We start from the raw sequence: 21,541 nt of genomic DNA on the forward strand, positions 1-21,541 counted from the left end.
TAGAGTTCAGAGAGCGGTAAGAAAAAGAAGGAACGTAAAAAACGACTTGCCATGTGCGCGGGCCAAGCTTCCACCGTGGACGCGCTTGGATCGCGATGTTCTCGCCTTACAACCAGGGCAAACGCGTATTGCATCGCGTGATCGACGTAGCACGCATCCAGTTGCCACTGGTACGGTAAACGAAAGACACGTGTCGTGATTTTAATGTGAACAGCGTTGTCCCTCGCGACTAGAGCAACAACGATATCCCTTTGCGTGTGGAAGATCAACCACTTGTTGAGGAGAGATCAATCTTGCTTGGTCGTTCGATCGAGAACGCTTTTACACAGACACGGGACAATCTGCCTGCCCCTTGAGACAATGTCCCGCAGTTTGTCACTTTCGGTCACCCTATCGCGACTCTGAGCGAGAACATGCTGTGATCGTGTGCACCTTGAAGAGATCGAAGATGAATCGAAAGGTAGTTCTGTTTAGCCTCTGGGTGGTGATACTGGTGGATGTTTGCTCGACCAACGATCCTGCCTTGGACAAAATCCGCGAGAAGAAGGCGCGGATGGTGAAGAAGCTGAAGAAGGACTTTCGGAAGCTGAAGAAACAGGAGGGTGCGGTGAAGCTAGTGGGTGGTGGGAATAATAGCCATGAAGGTGAGAGGAATATGGGATAAAATTTTGAAAATTACTTTTCAAGCTACTTTCTACAGCAATAGTAGATTTTAATAATAATTTGTGGTTGATTTGAATGAAATTAACGATTGCTAGCTCACAATGACATTTCTTTATTTTAATCAGAAAAGAATGCTTTTGATGGATATTCTTGAAAAACATGTATCTATATCTACTAGGTTGTTCGGAAAGTTCGTGCCAATTCCTAATTAGAATAAGAAGTCTAATATTTTAATGCATTATTTACTACAAAATCTGACACCTTCTAGGAAAATGGAATTTTCAAATTATCCCTAAGATGGTGAAAGATTGTAGAAAAAATATTAAAAATGCATTAAGATATAAGGCTTCTTATTTTCGTTCAAAATCGACACGAATTCCAGAGAACCCAATAAAATAACAATTACTTTTTATAAAATTCTGTCGTTCAAAGTATCCATCCCATGCAAAACGATATTTTCATATGCCTTACTTCGATATTTTGTGGTCCATTTATACTCGGTGTCATTCTATATACTGCTTTCAGTTGTCCCTAAAATACGTAGTCTCATTTGTAACCTTTCCTCGCAACTTTAAAATTCGGGATTCCCGCCGCGTCGACGACAAAATAAAAGCGCAGCATTACGTGAAACTCTGCGGTTTCATCTGGTATTCCTCGTGTAAGTTGCGCAACCACGATTAAAAAGGGGTTAACTCGAGGATGATTTATGTCAACGACTATGTGTCAGCGTGCTAAACGTTACGCAGTCGGAGAACCGCGACTCACGAGCACGGTCTCACCGTCAAGTTGGTCCATAAAACGGGATGGAAGCTCGCCCTAGACGTTTACGTGACAATTTTGATGACTCTCCCATGCCATGCATTACGATCCACATGTATCTTTCATTTTCCATTTCCTAAAAGTGATCGACTTCTTCCTAGACTAAATGTTCTCTCGATACTTACTTTGGATGAGATCGTTATCGTTAAACTGTTCTTTTTTAACCATTTTGTTAATGGGTAAATTTAATGAATACTCATAAGAAACGTATCGTTAGACTGTAATCCTTGCTCTCTTAAAGATGAGGAAATGTTATGAGATGAAAGGTAAGCATCGTGAGAAGATCTTTATTTTCAGCAGAGTAGACTCTTTTTCAGAAATGCAATAATATATCAGTATTGATATAATTGAAATAAAAGTTCATCCTTAAATGCAAGATTTTTTAAAATATAATAGAATATTTCGAAATTGTTACTTTTTGTGACAGAAAAATATAGAAATATTATTAGAAATATTTTATAAATACAACATATGTAGTACTATCAATTCTGCATAGTTATACAGTTTTATAGAAAAAGGATTGGAAAATCAATAGATAGATCAGAAAGTGTTACAGAAATTTATAAGAAATGTAATACAAATTATTAATGGTTTTAAATAAACTAGCTTACTTTCTTCTTTTCAAAAAGAAACAATATTTGTATAATGTACGTACATTAATATACGTGCAATACCACACAAAATGTTGCCATTTTCTACCAGGACTTCATTAAAAATTTGAATTTAGGAGATACTTTGTTCCGCTATTCTATTCCATCTTTGATGAAACGATAACTGTACCTCACCCAGTTTATTGTAACTCACCCTCTTAAAACAGAGTATAAGTGGACCAATGAATACTACACACTTGGATGCAAAGTCATTGCAAGCAGCAACAAAAAAGTCGAATGATCCTCGTAAACAAATTTTGCTGCATACTCATTCGGTAAACAGACAAAAAGTCACATAACCTTCGTATTTATGGTCGTTATACCGTTTATTTGTGTTGATCGGAAATCGCGAGGGAAATTCGATCGAGTAATTTCCGGTGGTCGCTCATAAACTTTACAGCAGGACCAGAAAACTATGTAAAGGTCGTCGTAATTCGATTTGGTTGCGCAGGAAACGTGGAAATACTTCACGATGGGAAATGGGGCAGTATATGCGACGACGAATGGGATTACTTGGAGGCCAATGTGGTTTGCAGGCAATTAGGCTTCGACGGTGCAATTAAACCGACGACGAACGGTCACTTCGGCCAGGCCAGAAGTGAGATGATATTGCCACTTCATTCCGATCGATACCTTCTCCCTTCCATGCTTCGATAAATCTACCACGAGGGGAACATTGTCTCCGATTACTTCGAACAAATTAGAGAAAGAAAGAGTCTTGTCGATTAAGTATAAGAAACTCTACTGTCCGCCTCTGTTCGCTTCGCTGTTCTCGTGTTTGCAGAGAAACTTGATCCTTAGCGGTTCTGCGTCGAGTTTTGTCGACCTGATGAGAAATTCTCATTGTTGAAGAAAATTTGAGCCAGGAGACAATTTTATGTGATTTACTATAAAATATTTGACTCTCAATGAATAGTGCACTAACTGGATAAAATTTTGAGTCGAAAGCAAAGTATGGCAATTTGAAATTGAATGGTAAACTGAGTTATCTTATTACATCATATTTATCTGAATACTTGATGTACGTAATTAGTGGGACGACTCATAAATCTGGTTGCATGAACTTGGCATTCGAGAATTTGAGTTAAAAAGAATTCTCTTGGATTACTTTGAATAAACTTATTAATTCATATCTCTCATGTTCATTCTACTCTCAGTAGAATATTGTACAGGGTGTTTATAAACCTGTGGGATAGGTGTAAAAGCTACATTCTAGACACAAAGACGGTGAAGAAAGTTCAAATGCACATATGCCTGACAATGCATTTTCAGCATTACTAAAAAATATATTTGCAAACGTTTTTTAGTTATATGCTATTTTATATTATATAAAACACTAAGTGAGTAGTTATCTGCGCAGATACAATCATTCTTCGTTCACGGTCCCATCAAATATTTAATTGTACTTCATTGTTTTTAAATGTATGTTATCAGTAACACTGTAATCTCTATTCGACCATGTGATAGAAGAGTGTAGCTCCAAGAATTGAACGTGAGCGGACCATAAGCGTATTGATACTGTGGTTCTACCCTTAAGGTCCAACCCTCAAGGTTGGGTTAGGCTCAAAGGTATTTCGGTCCTTTTCGATCATGGATCTCAAAAAAAATATCACACTGTACGTAATACAAAATAGTGTATAAATAAAAAAACTAAGCAAATCCAGGGGCATATGTGTACATAAACTTTTGTCATTGTTATCTTGTCTAGAACTTATCCTCCAAAAATGTCCAACGTATTTTAGAACACTTTGAATAAACAGGTACTGATTACTCTGGATAAGAGATCGTGAACAGTCCCAAAGTATTACCTCTAATCTAACAATAAATTCAATACTGAGCCCATCCATTTTAAGTCTACTATTCGTTCAATTTAACATTCTCCGAATCAGAGCTGATTAGTCACCCCGCGTAAATGATCACAGTCGGTCAAAAAGTACAAACTCTAATGCAAACCCTAGTGTGATCTCATCCATTTTGCATCCATTCTTCTCTCAGTAAGTACATCATTCTTCTCATAAGAGCTAATTAATTATCCCAGATAAAAGATCACGAGTGGTCCAGGAACACGAACTCTAAACCAACCACTAACGTGATTCCACTCAGTATATCAAGAAATGCTGCCTCATCACATTTCATCTCCTCTCAGCAAAGTCCTTTCATCTACCATCTACGAGACCTTTCGTTCGAACGTCCATTAAGCTATATGCTGCAAGAACCATATTATCCAGGACGTAGTACTTATCTGGACGAGTAAGAAGGCTATGCGCAAGACAGCTCGACGTCGAACCGCAAAGGGTTGCAGGAAATGCGAGGGTAGGCTAAAGGAAATGGGCAAAAACGTTCCAGGAAGGTACTGGATGGACAACGTGTACTGCGACGGCAGCGAGGACGAGCTCTCGAAATGTCGGTTCGACGGATGGGGCACGTCCGACTGCGAGAGCAGCGAGGCTGCTGGTGTAATTTGTGCCCGTGAACAGGACGAGGATGAGGGCGAAGGGAAGGCGATAAAGAGGATGAAGCCCAAAAGGAAGCCCGAGAAGTTGAAAATCAAGGATATCCATCAGCAGGGAGTGGCGATAAGACTGGCTGGTGGACGGGTCCACAACGAAGGCAGAGTCGAGGTCAAGCTAGGACCCGCAGGTACTTATTGCCTCGCTGGACCGATGATGACGGTTCTTCTAATGCCGCGAAGATGAACGAAATTACGCTGGCTGGATATTGGGGGACCGCCTAATTGGGTTACTTTATTCGATGCAACGAAAGAGCTGACCTCAACGTACGGGATAATCCGTTTTGGTTAATCTACGTACGTGAATATCGTGGAAATTATTAGGTTATTTTGTAACCGATAATGATTTAGAAGGTCGGGTTTTCTGGATGATGATATTAAGACTACGAATGTTTATGTAAATTCCTACTTTTATTAATACAGTTAGAGAAGTGTAATGTAATTCTTCGTTAGCAAACTGGGTACTTTGAGGTGCAAGCCTTGTTACTCTCTTCGAGTTCTTTTTGGAAATTAAAAAGAAAGTAAAAAAAATAGTGTGACATTTATAAACGAATACTATTTGACGATATTCTGCAAATATTGAGAAGTAAGATAGAACTTTTGCAGATTTTTTAAAAACCCGAGAATATTAAAAAATCTTTGGTAAACATGAAGGTCCCAGATTGTTGACAGAGTTCCTAAAAAAATTATTATTGATGAAGGGTTAATTGGAGATTTATTTTACCAAACAAACTGTATTTAACTATTTGTATTTCACTTTCGATAATTTGTAGATTTTCTTCATCATATAGATTCTATACATTTCTGAATGTCAAAATTTGCCATAAATACGTAAAAATCCGCAGTCTATTGATAATACACGTACCTAAATAATTTGTTATACCTATTCTCTCTTTGAATTTCTCTCTTAATCTGTAGCTTATTAAAAATCCTCGATTATCCAGCTCGAATCCTTCTACCCGAATGCAACGCTTTAAAACTAAAAAATAATTGAAAAAAGAACCAAACTGACTAGTGACTAGTAACCAATTGTTAACCAATGTCCTAAATTGCAATTACTCATACAAGATAACAAATCTTGTTACTCAAACCTGCTCTGTTCATTCCGAAATGAAACACAAGCTCTCTTCCATTCTCAATCAACAAAACACATCAATCGACATAAAAGATCTATCTGAGCAATTTTTTGCAACGAGTCTTCATTGCAACTCCCGCAAAGGCTTCTTTCATTTCCAAGTGTCTTATAACACTTTGAATACTTCGAGGCTTATCCTCAACCGTGTTCCCTACGTAATTACTCGTAATCCCTCTCTCGGCGGAATGCGAAGGCACGGGGAACATGGAAAACGAAGCAACCAGAGGCAGTAACGCAATCTCATTTCAGATTGGGGCGTTGTCTGTGGCGACGGTTGGTCCTTGTTCCAGGCTGCCGTGGTGTGCAGGCAATTGGGCCTCGGTTACGCCTCCGACGCCGTTCAGACGAACTTTTTCGGCGGCGAGAAGATCCCGATGGCCATCAGCGGGGTACAGTGTCACGGGGATGAGAACAGTCTGAGCGATTGTTTGCACGACAAGGTTGTAGATTGTCCAGGTAAACGAGAGATCAACTGTCGAGAGAAAGGAGAGAGAAGGGCTTGAAGGGGAGATGGCCACTTGGTGGTTTCGTGATGACGAATGCGATTCGATGAGGGGAAGGTGGCGGAAATGCGTTCCCGAGATGACTTCTGCTTCTATTGAATGAGGAAGGAATGTGAATCGGCTGGCGTGTTGTTGGAAGGGTTGATTTCAGGGAATGACGAGCACGCTTACTACGCGATGTGCTTGCTTTTGCAATTGGGAGTGTTGGAGGCTTCTGGGTGTAAGCTGTGCTCCGTTGGGAGATTTTAGGTGGTTTCTTCCTTGAGATAGTGAAACTTTAATCTTTTATGAGTTCTGAGATTGGTCGAGTACGGTATTTAAGGATATTTGAGAACATTTAGATTGTAATTGGATTCTTTATTGATGTTTGATTTTTATCGATGCCATATTTTAGCTTTTATTATACTAAAGTACTTTTATGCAGGATGTCTCAATTGAGGCGATAGTAACTGTTTCTTCCGAAATTAATGATGTCAATAAATACTTTTTACTTATGATTTGGTAATCCTTATCGTATCGAGATAGGATTTGCGCAGAATTAAAATACGGATTTCTAAGAATTGGAATTCAGTAAATTAAAGCAACTAAACTCATAAAAAGATTTTGAAATTTTATAAATTAACCCTTTCGTAACTAGTAGAACATATATACGTGTTTCGTTCATACATTTCTGTTATTGAATTTAGAATGGACGTCTACTTATCAAAAAAAGAATGAGTAAAAGATTCTAAAAATATTATTCGACCACGAAAGGGTTAAAGATTTAGATATTCAAAAATTTGAAGAGTTGGAAATTTGAGGATTTGGAAACTGGAAAACTTGAATTTGATCGTGTTGAAGAAATGATATCGGAATTCTGTGTATATCATCACTAAATAGGTCTTCAAAAGAAAGAAGACTAAGCTGTTTCTATTCTTTGTGTTTAGCATTTACTAAATATGTACTGAAAGTATTTTTTACTTTATACAGAGGATAAATAGCTCGCCTTACGTAAGTTGTTTAATTAATAAATAACTATACATAATTTACAGTAATACTAGGACTATAAAAACATCATACTGTTAGTTAGGAAAAAATAGTCTACTAAGTTATCACTTCAACTGAAGCACCCTGTACTTCCTAAGCAAGCACTCCTGGTACATCTACTGTTCTAAACAAATAGTAGTTCCAGACATCTGCCATAAAGTGCAGTCAATATACGACCATAGTAATTCGATACAGTTACAGTCGAGAACAAACAAGCTTGGATATAAAGGTACCTATTATGAAATGGTCCTCAATTTTCACTATCCAAGATCTCTCCAGTTTGATCAGCTGAACAATTAAGAAAAAGACTCTTGATTAGTGAGCAATGAACCAAAACGTTAAACAAGCATATTTAAATAGTGGATCTCTTCTCGTGTTTTGCATACTATCTACTATAACCAGCTCCAAACTCAACTGCTCTCAACTGTACCTATCGACGAAGTATTAATCCACTATCTGAAGACAAAAACACCGAAAAGTCTCAAACACACAGCCCAGCCCTGCTTGGCTCCAAATGCAAAACCGCTGTCGGTTATTCACAAACAGAATTCAAAGCAGCGCTACACAGGCAAGTGTCGTCATGAGTCATAAAACAGAGTGGAGAATTATCATACCGTGAGTACAGTCTCTTATGAAGAATCTTGTTGACAACTAGGGCTCAAGTCTCTGAACTGACAAATCGTTTTCAGGACGAAAGTGTTCTCGAAACCATATTTCATAGCGCCATCAATCGCTTCTATTTTCGCTTGCTCGGTCTTATTGACCCTTAACTACCACCAATGTCTCAATTCTTGATCACTAAATTCACGTATAAGCCCAATTCCTAATCAAAGCATATGTTTCACGTTTCAATAAATTGTAGACGTTGCAAACACCCCCGAAATAATTTTAACTTTTCGCAGCTCAATCTCACACCGGATAACAGTGAAGTGACGTCGACATGGGTAAAGTAAAAACCACCAAACTTCCACATTTATTTTCGTAAAAAATAATTACATATTTTTGAAAGTGATTCATAAATTTTAGGACAGTTAATAAATATATTCCGATTTTTTAAACATGTACCTATTCTTACAAAGATAATGTAATATTTTAGAAAATTAAATTATGTGTCAGGAATTGGGACAGTGACGGTACTATGGACATTGAAACATGTAACTATAGTAGGTGGTCTGACAGACTGCTAATGTTTATTGCATTATTACATATATTTAGCTCAGACGAATTTGATCGCACCGACACTCTTTATCTCTTTCTTACACGAGAGCCATTGAATAATAGAAAGAGAGATACAGAGAGTCAGTGCGACCAGATTCACTTGAGTTGACCGTATACAGTATATTGGCTGTAATTTTCCAAACTTGTGAAATCGTTCGAATATTTATGAGCGATACTGTATATTATAGTAGTTAATAGTTGAAAGACCGAACACAGAAGTTTACGCCTCTTTCACTTATGTCACAAAGTATACCAACAACGCTAAAGTTAAAACAAATCACATCGGTCCTCAAGGTGCTAGAGATTAAGGAGCAACAAATCGCAGCCAATCAGCTTAAATTCTAGTAAAACTCGCGCACTTCTCTTCCCAGGAGTCGCCGAGAACGTAGCAAGCGTCGTCTGCCTCCGAGACATGCCTGATCTGGTGTTCGACCACATCGAGCTGATGCGCACTGCTCACCTGGAAGACAAACAGCTTTACTGGCTGCAATGCGCCATGGAAGAGAACTGCGTAGCCTCACAGGCGTATAAGATACAGAGGGAGTCAGAGAACTGGCACTTGGAGACTAGAAGGCTGCTGCGATTCACGGCGAGGATCCTGAACGCTGGGACTGCCGACTTCCGGCCCTCCATTCCGAAACACCTTTGGGAATGGCACATGTGTCACATGTGAGTGATGAGCAGGACTGCATTTACACCTTTGGAGGCCCTGGGCGCGATATCATTATGGGGTCTTAAGAGAAGAAGTCTATTTCAATTAATCAAATTCATACAGATTTTTTTTTAATTTGTTGAAAAGTAAAGTCGAAATTTTCACAATAACCGATTTCACTAAAATCAAATAACACAATACAGTGTTACCTCTTTATAGTCTCGTTTATATATTTGTTATAATTTGAAATTATTTAGGGTAGAAGGGTTGTATCTGAGTGCACTCTCGCTTAGAATTTTTGCAACAAACCAAAGTGGAACAGAAGCGTCATTGACTTTGAAAACTTTACTCACGCTGTAAAATTGCTGCTAGTGAGCAATAAGCTTATATATAGGGAATATTGTATTGGTACACATATTTGTGGTCATAAGACAAAATGATCTATGCCATTCTGTGTCACATGTTTTTGTGTTCAAGATATTAGTGTTTGGAGTTCTCAACCACAATAGTGTTTCATGAACTTCTGTCTTCTTGGACCCTTACAGCTAGTTCAGAGAATGCAGTTTTTGGACCGATTCGGTAATTTTGCCGAATCGATAATAAGGTAGCGTTCACATGATACCATATCTTTACCCAAAATTCAGCTTTCTCGCGTATGTCTACTTTCTTTGTTTGTTTGATCAATATATTGTGTGAACGCTGTCTTCGATTCGCCAAAATTACTGAATCGGTCCAAAAACCACATCGTCTGAACTAACTGTTATTTCTAAGTGACAAAGTTTTTCTGTTACCTTTACTTTTTTCTGAAAATATAAATTCTATGTTCTAGATTCTAATTAAATCTTTAACTCGAATATTTTTTTAAATGTGACATAGGTCGTATTGCCTTACACTCAGATATTCGTATGAAAAAAAGTACAAAAATGAATATATTCAAAATTAAATGAGAAAGAAAGTAATAACTACATTGCCTAGTTCAAATAAACACATCTGTTCTATTCAAAAGCAGGGGTAGCACGATATATTTTAAAGAATTTTCTACATTTGGCTGTTTTTTATATAGGGTGTTAAAAAAATAAGGTTTAAAACTTTATGGACTTATATTACTCAGCAAGAGGAGTAAAAACTGTCTAATTAACATACGTCCTAAAATCAATCCTTTCGACGAAAAATTGACTTTTATTATCTACGTACATTCCATACCGTGAATAAGTTTCTGTACGACGCATTGAATGTAAATAGAGAAATTGATTCAGAAGTACCTTCCAGATTGTCAAAACAAGATTATTAAACTAGCATGAACATAGATTGCTTCATTAACTTCAAACGTAGTACTAATTTTCAGTTTCCATTTAGTATTGAGCGTACTTGCGTGTACAGTGGTGATCCTAGTAGATGTGAGTTTTGCATTGCAACAGAAGAAAGTCACATCGAACATTAACTATAACGAAAAAGATTTGTACTAAATTTGTATTTATTTATAAACTAATCCTTTTTAATGCTTATGGAATATTCTTAGATATTAAAAGTCAATTTTTCGTTCAAGGGATTGACTTTTGGACCTATGTTGATTCAACATTTTTTACTCCTCTAGCTGAGTACTATAAGCCCTTAAAGTCTTGAAATACTTTTTTTAAACATCCTATATAATTGCAAAGACTAAATAAAGTTTTAAAAAGTGACCCCTATGGAGAAAATGAGGCCCCAATTTGCACCTTATGGTAAATACGGCCCTGGCGATGAAGGGTAACCCGAGGTGTACAACCTCGATAAAATGACCGTGTTGAACGTAATTGATGAATTGTGTTCGAAAGAGTTGGGAATTTAATGAAATACACCGTTTCGATGGCTGCAGAATTATTTCATCACGAGAGAGGTTGTAGGATGCGTTGGTGTAGGCGGGTTCATTGTGTTCGTGCTTCCCTGATTTTCCTTTTATCTGCTCGAAGTTGTTATCGAACATTTTCTGGGCAAGTTTAAGACTGATGCAGCTACGACGCTGGGGCTATCTTCTGCCTTTGGCAAGCGGGTTGTTTTATAAAAGTATGATAGGGGAGGAGGGAAAGTAATATCGGTCGCGTTGCCAGTTTCCAAGTTGCTCGGTGCGACGTGATCTCGACTTTTCTCTTAGGTAGTTTTAGAAAAATTGCTATTTGCTTTTTCTTGGGAACAATGTACGTTTAACCTTTTCAATTTTGTCCATGACTTGACATCAGCAAGATTCAATCATACACCTGTGATTTTTAAGGTTTCAATTTATTAAAGTTTTTGAGTACGAAAAATTTAACCGACAAAAATTAGACTTATAGGCGCTATGTATAAGGATCAATATTTTACAAATTGTAAAGGCTCAAGCAGGACAAATTCGAACTTTAGAGGTTAATAGTTTATTGTGCATATACAATATACAGCGTGTTCCAGAACTGGTGGTACAAACGAAAGATGGTTCTAATTCTAGCTAAAAAAATAAGTTGAAAATATAGAACAAAATTCTTTGATATCATGCTTCGTTCGAGAAAATTAATTTTGAATTTTAGTAGAGGACAAAAGTACCGAAGTGCAATTTTAATATTTGGGGAGTGAACGAGGAGAACGAAATATTTTTGGCTCGCAGTAGAAAAAGTCAATGGTCAGACTGTGAGTATACCCCTTCACCCGAGGACCCTTGAATCACCTAAATATGTACTTCCGTACACTCGTACCTGATCGCAATTTAAATTAAATTTTCTCGAAATCCAAACAGGACGTCCAACAATTTAATTCTATACTTTTGACTTATTTTTTATGTAACTATACTGTTTGTTCCATCAGTTCTGAGACAGCCTGTATATAAACATAGTCGTAGAACGAATTTTAAATAGAAAATAAATATTGTTGCATTTTACAGACTTAGCCTATTACGCGTTACTGTTAAAAATATCTGTAATATTGCCTTTGTTAATTTATTAGTGTTAAACGTAGGCACTTTTAATTGCAAAATACCACTAGGGACATGCAACCCTTACTATTTGAAATTGTAGAATCAACATTGTTAAAACTTTGGCTCGTAAAGGTAAACTTCGACTTGCAGAAGTTGGGCGTCTCTGAATTTGAGTTACAGGGTTATAATAGTATACCTAAATATGTGATAAATAATTCGAGTGAAAGTTTGCATTTCGATTTGCAGAGATTTTAATAACGAAGCAGAAAAAAATATTCAAAATCGTAGCCTTATTGAAGTTTTCAAATTTAATTATACATATTCCAGTTACCAAAATTGAACTATATCTCTGTAATACTCGACGACAGAATATTTCCTTCTACTATCAGGAGTAACGCCTGCTTTATCACTGTATACTCTTAGAGGAAAAAAAATATATGGGAAACATTTCCTTGCTTCGATTATTTTTTTGAGGATAATTTTTGCAAGATCAGTTCTATCAACTTTGTTAAAATTAAATTTTAAATAAACATCCTGATTCGATCAGTCATGCCAATTTAACCTGACAGCTTTTTAACAATCGCCTGGGTTTTACTTATTGAAACAAAACTAAAATTGTCAACAAACTGCCATGTTGATCATGTACAAATTGTTCTCAGAAAACATTGCAAATATTTCCTCTATGTATCTTTCTTTCCTCTAAGACTACACTACTAAATTTAAAACATCAACAATTAACACACTTCAAATACGTACATAAAGAAGCAAGTATCAAACTGGGTAAATTAAAAGTGAAGAAGAAAAAGGAAATTCGCCAATTAAAGGCCAATCTCCACTCGATCGAAAAAAAGAACGCAGAAGAAACCATTCAGCACTAACAATGGTTCCCACGTCACAATCTTCCCGCTTCCCAGTCGATAGTCGACGAAGCGTCAAAGCAACACCTCCAATTTCCCTCGCTTCGCAGCCCCATTATCAATCCCCCTTCTTCCTACCGTACCTGTTATCAGGTATAAGCAAGAGCATCGATTCCAATCGGGGAATGGAAAGCGGCACTACCGCCTCGATCATTAATTCCGCATTACGGCTTGTTAACGACAGGCATTACCACTCGATGGAGGTGTTCGCCACGTTCGACGTGTACGACACGAACGGCACCAAACTTGCGGAGGGGCATAAAGCGTCTTTCTGCCTGGAGGACAATCAATGCCTGCCTGGCGTGCAACCGAGGTAAACGCAATTAGCCTCGTTACCGAATACCGTCGTCGGCTGGCCAAACACTAGAGGGGAGAGAAGCGGGGGAAGGAGTAGGCTCGACTGATTTTTCGGGCAGGCCCACGACGACGCGGATAATTGGCGTACCAATTAAACCGAGCCACGTTTTCAGGTACCGATGCGCCAATTACGGTGACCAAGGAATCTCTGTGAACTGCAGCGACATATACAAGCACAATATCGATTGCCAGTGGGTGGACATATCGGAGCTACGGCCTGGCCAGTATACCTTCAAGGTACGATAGACGCCTGATCATCCGGATTAGCGGGAGGAAATAACCCTCGCGGGTGGCAGGATGAATGGTTAATCTGTGAGGCTCTGAAGCCAGGATGTCGAGACAATTATTGATAATACGAGTGTTTATTGGGAAGGAGAAAGAATGGAGGTGGGGAAATTGGATTAGACGGAAGTAGGTTAAAATTGAGTTTCTAGGGAGTTGAGGAATCAATGGGGAGTTTGGGGAGAGTTTCTTTTGGTTGGTAATATTGTAGGGATTTTGTTTTTTCGTGCTCCGAGATTTATTTTGTTAGATAAATGGTGGGAAGGAAAAATTTGTTATATATAGATGTCGGTTAGCTTTGTGAGGGGTGCTTTCCAGCTAGAGACACGGACGACACAGTGTAACACTGTGTTCAACACAGAATTTTTCAATAGGGACACAACATTAAACTGCTTGACATAACAAAAAATTAAGTTATTGCGTGTGATGCATGTTTGCTACCAACAATACAAAATTTTGGTTTAGTAACCATGATTCCACTGTTCACGCCTAATAGTATAGTCGGTGGAAAGGCTCTAAGAAAGTACGCTAAAAAGGGCCATGGTAAACCTTTACACTTTGCACAAAGGGCGTGACGAATTCATTGTACTTGTTATTCTACTTTCCATTAATTAAAACATAATTTTACATTTCATTCTCTGTAATTTCAATAATATCTAAATCAAAAGATTTAATCCTTACAAAAAAAAATGTTTTCAATACAATTTAGCTTTTTACTTAAATAATTTATTTTCTTGATTATGTCATAAATAGCTTGAAATTTGTTCACTAAGCATTAAGATTATAACTTAATCAGATACGCTAAATATTCGTGTATAGGTTCAAACGAGTATTACACTAAGGAACCATAATGTGTTCCACAAGTACTTTACACAGTACAACAGAGTGTAACACAGTGTATCTTAGCTGGAAAGCGCTCAATGTCTAGTAGCAAACGTAGGATATACCTAAAATTGAAACTAATGTACCTTCTATGTATACCCGATATCGGATCATTCGAATCATTGAGAAATACCTTTCTAGCAGAAGAGAATATTCGATTAATCTGCAAAGTTAGTAGTATAAAGGGTGTTCACTGAACAGAAAAAAGGGACAGGAGTTGCAATGAAGTGATAAGGGTCATTGAAATGAATTCGTGGGAAACTTTGAAAATCAATAAGGAATATTATTTAATCAATGGGAAATTAAACATTTTTTTCTATTAAAAAAAGTATTCTCAATTTTCTCTATTGAAAGGGTTTTATTAAGAAAATCGTTTTATAGAAGAAGGTGTTAAGTTTGTAATAAAAATAGCATAAAACTTGCTACCTAGAAGCAAAGCCAATACACTGTTGAAGTACGTTAGATACTTGATTATTCGAATTAATTAGGGAAAATTTCCTCTCCGAATAATTGAATCAAGGTTTAATCCGTGAGTTTATAAAATAAATTGTATTCGTCAGAAAAATGATTATACTTCATCAATATCCATAAAAAAGAGGAAATTGAAAGATCGTAATATAATATACGTAATCGCTATATATTATATAACATACAAATAATTAATGGGAATTTAGGAGAAAATTCTTCAATAATTGAAAATGCATAAATGAATATCTTCGTTTTCACTTTTACAAAATAGGTATTTTCTCTCATATATCCATGTTTAACATTTATTGAGTCAAACATGCTTTTTGGAAGAACTACTAATCTGAAACTAAAGAAAATGAAAACTGATGAGAGAAAGTGTTAGAAATTTTTATACAATTTTTAATTAAATGATACATATATAAACATCATTCTACCTCGTTAATAATTAAGAATTAATCAAAATACAATGCTGATGAAATGAAACATTGAAAGGCAAATCACAACAGCAATATAATAACAGTTTCTACGTATTAACAAATGGTATCTCTCTTCAAACAATCAATATTTACAGTCAATATATAACACTTATTACGTTTTACTAAATCTCTTCATTAAATCATTAAACATTAATTTATTAATGTCAGTATTAACAAACGTATAAAGTAACAAAACTAATTTCAATTAATTTGTTTTAATGTAACGAAATATCAATACGCAATTTATTCCCTCATATATTCAACAGTGCTGACAATACATATCACAATATCGATAAATATCAATTTTCTGAAGACCAGTATACCCATATACAGGGTGTTAAAAAAAAAGTGTTTCATTCTTCCAACGAAAAATTGACGTTTAATATTCAAGAATACTCGATAAGCATCAAAAAGATTAGTTCATAAATAAATGCAGATTTAGTGCAAACCTTCTTTGTTATAGTAAATGTTCAATGTGACTTCCCTCTGTTGCAATGCAAAACTCACATCTACTAAGATCAGCACTACACACACAAGTACGCTCAATACTAAATGAAAACTGAAAATTAGTACTACATTTGAATTTATGAAGTAATCTTTGTACGTGCTAATTTAATAACCTTGGTCTGACAATCAGAAAAATATTTCTAATATCAATTTCTCTATTTACATTCAATGCGTCGTGGAGAAACTCATTCACGCTATCAAATAATACATAGATAATAAAACTCAATTTTTCATCGGAAGGATTGACTATAGGACCCACGTTGATTACACATTTTTCACTCTTCTCATTTACGCTATCAAATAATACATAGACACTAAATATCAATTTTTCATCGAAAGGATTGACTATAGGACCCACGTTGATTACACATTTTTCACTCTTCTCGATGAGTACTATAAGCCTTTAGAGTCTCGAAACACATTTTTTGAACAACCTGTATTTAGAATGATACCATCAACAAGGCTTTTTCTAACAGTCACGGCGATTATCTAAAAAAGCGAATAGAATCGTCTCTGGAGGAACGCTTATATAACAAAATTGTAAGGGGAGCAGACGTAATCGAACGTGGAATCGATTCTTCAACAATGACATTAATAACAGTCGCATCGAATGAGAGTGCCGCCTCTGTAGTCTGTGGCGCACGCGAATAAATAACCCTTGGTCCATAAAATCGACGGCGAAGCCGGTCAAATCGCGATACCATACAGGAGAGGGGTGCGAAGATAGGGAGACATGATCGAACGCGATATATACGTATTTACGTTTTCAGGTCGCGGTGAATCCGGAGTTCAAAGTGGGCGAGATGTCGTTCGACAATAACGCGGCGATTTGTCGTCTCCTCTACACGGAAACTTTTGCCACTGTGCACAGTTGCGTCATGGGCCGGCCTTGACACGGGCGGTTATGATAATTTCCCGCGTGATTCGACCATCGGAGAAAACGAAGGAAAGAAGAAGAAACTGGGAAAGGAACGATATTACGCAGTCGTTATCGTTGCCGTTCGTTAAAATCCTACGGCTCGGAGATCCCAAACAATAAAGCTCGTTCGAACGTGATACGTTGTCCTTAATTCCACTGATTTTCGATTGCAGATGTCGCGCGACAATCTCCAAACACGCTGCTTTATTGAAACATCACGATTTCTCCGCTCTGTTTCTGCCGATGGCATTTCTGCGAGTATCTCTGAGAAAGGGTTACATGTCCACCGCGGGAAGCTACCGCAGGGTCATTGGAAACACAATACTGTTATTTAAAGCGTTTGGTGCTGCAAGGATATAAATCACATTTTTTAAAGATCAAGGTATCTACGTAGAAACGTGCCTCAAAATGATCGTAAATCATGAAAAGAAAAGTAACGAAATTATTGGAAAATAGTAAAAATGAGCGACACCGTATTGAAAATTCCTTGTTACCAAATTAAAATATTTATATTATTTTGAGTCAACAAAATGCTAAGTCATACACAATTCAACGTGGCGGATAAACAAGAAACTTATCGTCCACAGGAATTGTATGAAAATACATTAGACAGCATAAATTTAACCCTTGACATGACAGTGAGGTTTCCATGGCCTCCAAGTATATACAATACAATTGTGTGTACTTTTTCTGCTAAATAAAAAATAGTGCTGACACTTCATATAGTGGAACAAATAATATAAAATTAAATTATTTTAATAAGTATTATAAATTAAATTAAATTATTCAAATAATTACTCTAAATAAAATTAAATTATTTGGTGTTAAGGACCTTATATTAATAGGATCTACCGGGACTCCACAAGACACGGAGTTTTATTCCATTTCACCTTTCATGTTAAGGGTTAATAAATTTGTACCTGATCCCAGAATTTAATGAAAATTTTTGCAGTCGATTAGCTCAATATAAACCCAATATAAATTATGTTCTTGTTGCTCCGAACGCTTCATTTGTAAGCGACGTTATTTATGATGGATTATCGTATCTTGGGTCACCGTGGAATTGAAAACACAGTTGACACGATCAGCCTAGGCGCATATTGAACACAGGATGACGCAGGGCAGTGCAAACTGTGTCGCATTTATGACAAGATAATGTGTGGTATTATACTGTTTTTCGCTGTTTACTAAAAAAAACCACTGCTTCACATCGTCTTGCAATCAGTGTGCACCCAGGCTAACGACTAAGCTTATTTCATTCAGTTTATTTGAATCGGTGAGTAGAAGAACAGTACAAGTCCAAAAACCACAGTTTGAGATATTTGACTTCAACGTGTGGTCCTCTACATTTTGCATATCTGGAACCCAGAATCAGAGTGCATTAATCTATTAAGACCCAAAGCTGCGTAAACGCAACATAATGGTAATATGGAGGAGTAGAATTCAGTAATGTAAATTTCTTAAAAAAATGGCGAATAAAATGTTGCGTTTACTTAACTTTGGGCCTCAATAGGTTAAGTCCAATTGTTTTCTGTCTCACTTAATACACTTGGCCTCTGAGGTCTTCATATAATTTTGAGACTATTTGAAAATGGCTAATTTTGAACTTGTGCTGTTCTTTAATTCATCGATTCATTTTTAGGAACTATGAACAGTTATATTTGACTTAAGTTAATTAGGTTCAGCTTATATTCAAGTGTCTGTTTAAAGAAGTATTTAACAACGTTCCGAGTATAACCAAAGTGCTGTGGATCGACGCCTTGGTCACGCAACCAGTGGTACAAATCGAAGACTCAGGACAACCTCCTCGTCGCTGATGCTACCCGCGCACAGAATCTTAAGTTTTGGAGTCTAGGACCTGAATTTATAGACATTCGCCCGTTGCTTCTCTCTAGTGTGTGCTATCCTCATAGTTTGTTCTAGATTTTGAACTACAACTACGCTAATAAATGAACAATTCTAGAGAGCGACCGCACTCTCGTGTACCCCGTGGCTCAGCGTTGCTCGAAGCAGTGTCTAGTCGATAACGGGTGTCCTGAACCACTGGAACATATTCTATAAAGGAGGAATTTTTAGTTTTGTTGAAATAATGTATTGGATGTTTTTAAATAATAGTCGAAAAGACAAACTCATAAAAATTTTCATGATGTTTGACAAATGATATTGGTTTCGAATTTTTACTGTGCTGTAATTTGAGACTCTATTGTTAAGGAGAAAATACACATCTCTTCTTACAAATTGTAAGTTAGAAGTTAGAAGTTAGAAGTTATTAATTATTACTATTTACAAGTTACAACTTGCAAATTATTTTTTACACAAATTTTGTTACAATTAAAAAGAGTAAAAATGTAAAAAGAGACACATGTGTAAAACGTAAAATTTTGTGTTTAGAAATTCTTTAATTTTTGGGCAATTTAAAGCTAAGTAACGATAGAATAGATACCATTTTATTTGGTTTACTAATAGGGGATTTGTTAAAATTTAATGCTGAAACTTACTTAGTGGTTTTAGAGCACCTCGTATGTTAGGTCATGAAATAGTTCGACAGCGATTCGAGGAGTGAATAGAAGTGCTTTCAGTGGGAATGAAAAATATTGACTTGGACGCAAATGCAAATATTTTTAGGAGGGGAATAGTATTAGAAGCAGCCTTTCGAGAAGCAAATGAAGCGGATTTTGTTGTCCATTGTAAATACTTTGAAATGAAGAAGATAATGCTGCCTATAAAATTGGTGTCAAAAATTTTTGTTTATTCCATGAAATAGGCCACGAAACGGAAGTTCGAGATGATAAAGTAGGTCGGTTTTTTTTAGATTAAAAGGAGCCTTGTGTCCCGTCACCTTCGATTATGATTGCTCATAATCTGATAATTAGAAGCGGGCGAGACTCTGTCGTTTCACCTACTTTTCCCTCGCGCTAGAAGTGGGGCCTTGGATGTCAATTAAGCCACGCGTTGCTCTAAAAATTCTAGAATCTGCATCGAGCAATTCTACTTTAACGATTAACTTTTAATTAGTTTCAAAACAGACGTTTTTTGAATTTAGCACAACTTCGATATATTTATCCGAAATCCTTGAACAGCAGTTTCACAAAAATCTCCAATCTAATTTCCTTTAATTGAGTTTTCCTTGAAATAACACTTCTCCAGTTTCTGGAAACAGTGCAAGCGAACTTTAGCTGTGTATACTGCAGAATTGTTTGGATACCAGTTTGTGGAGTACCGACGATAAAGAGGTTCTTACTAAATAAATTGATGTAATCGTAAGGTCATCTAAAACATTTATGTTTTATGAAATTAACTTCTAAAAATCACTCTTTTTATGAAAATTATACCTATTTTAGAATTTGTATCATACTGGAAAAAATCGTTGAAGAATTTAAAAAAATGCAGAGATTCTAAAAAATTATGACAATAAATCAATATTCGTGGACTATGTTGATAATGAAAAATGAAATTCAGGAATAAGTATTGAATTACTTATACGTGTATTTGGTCTATTGTCGACTAAAATAAAGTACAGTGAACAAAATAGTGTAAAAACTGCATATTAAAATTTATTTCAAAAATTGCTACTAATTTTTTCGACGACTTCATGTAAAGAGTTGAATTATCTTTTATTGTATTATATTAAGTATTACTAAAATCATCTCTAAAATATAACGTTACAATAAAGTTCAAAGAAATTCCACCATGCAATATTATTCTTATTTTTATTTGCCTTTATTGTACATATAACAATAAACTACAAGGAGAACTACAAGGGAAGAATGAGTTCAGAATTAACAAGTCAGTACATACAACGAGCTTATAAAGAATAAAAGACACATATGACAGAAAATTATCCACTGATGTGCATTTCTTTTCTATCACAGACAAAACTGCGGGAAAATAAAAAAAAGACTCCAAGAAATGACGTAGGAAGAGAAGGACAACTATTATATAACAATTGTACGACTAAATAGAAGACATTATATGTATAGAAATTATGAAAGAATGAAGTTCTCTCGCAAGATTGTTTTGCAACCCGTCCTCGAAACCTCGATCAAAGATACGTAAGAGCTTCCAAGCTCTCTGCCAGCACAGTATTCAATCCTCCTGCAAAGTACCCAATCTCGATCAATTAAACTCCAAAGAAATAAATCACCCAACGAAGAACCGAACACAGACAGAAGAATCAATCCATTCTGCATAAAGCCTTAATTTCCTGTGGAGCGTTCCGAATCCGCCAAAAGCAATTAATTCAACACAGAATGGCATCGACGTGCCACGACACTGAAAACTGAAAACAAACGACAACAGAAAACACGGCAGTAAGGTCGCCACTGGAAGAGTCGTCATGACTCATCGGAGCATCGATTCCATCGTGGATCCCGAATCTGGGTTATCTCTGTCACCTTCGATAATCAACGCGATAAGGGGTCCCGTCGATTCCACCGACTCCCGCGACTCTCCGTCAAGAAAAGACCCCGACTGTCAATTAGATCGCGTGCGCCTGGCATTAAATGGCTGCAGAACGCCCAACGTGACTGCACGTTGTAATACGTTTAAAAGGGAGAGGGCCAGAGGTATGGCTTCCGTGGTGGTCACTGTCGTGTGCAGTGCGCCAGCTGCTCCCTTCGCAGCGGTCATGAAAGTTTC

At 36.6% G+C, this 21,541-nt stretch overlaps 1 protein-coding gene across 1 annotated transcript; it reads left to right on the forward strand.

Annotated features, from left to right (window-relative positions):
- The first annotated feature begins 130 nt into the window (after nt 1-130).
- LOC143183708 (lysyl oxidase homolog 3A) lies at nt 131-17,040 on the forward strand. Its single transcript, XM_076385385.1, has 8 exons — nt 131-644; nt 2,584-2,730; nt 4,479-4,772; nt 6,026-6,232; nt 8,895-9,192; nt 13,197-13,325; nt 13,483-13,606; nt 16,755-17,040. Exons 1-8 carry the CDS (start codon nt 449-451, stop codon nt 16,875-16,877), a joined length of 1,518 nt encoding a protein of 505 aa, XP_076241500.1. The 5' UTR covers nt 131-448; the 3' UTR covers nt 16,878-17,040.
- Nucleotides 17,041-21,541: the final 4,501 nt, after the last annotated feature.

The sequence above is a fragment of the Calliopsis andreniformis genome, chromosome 9, assembly GCF_051401765.1.
Source record: "Calliopsis andreniformis isolate RMS-2024a chromosome 9, iyCalAndr_principal, whole genome shotgun sequence".
NCBI classification, from domain to species: Eukaryota; Metazoa; Arthropoda; class Insecta; order Hymenoptera; family Andrenidae; genus Calliopsis; species Calliopsis andreniformis.

Coding starts and splice junctions, on each gene's coding strand:
- LOC143183708 (XM_076385385.1), top strand. CDS start 449: ATGAATCGAAAGGTAGTTCTGTTTAGCCTCTGGGTGGTGATACTGGTG. Junction 645..2,583: donor TGGGAATAATAGCCATGAAG/GTGAGAGGAATA, acceptor TTGGTTGCGCAG/GAAACGTGGAAATACTTCAC. Junction 2,731..4,478: donor TCACTTCGGCCAGGCCAGAA/GTGAGATGATAT, acceptor AAAACGTTCCAG/GAAGGTACTGGATGGACAAC.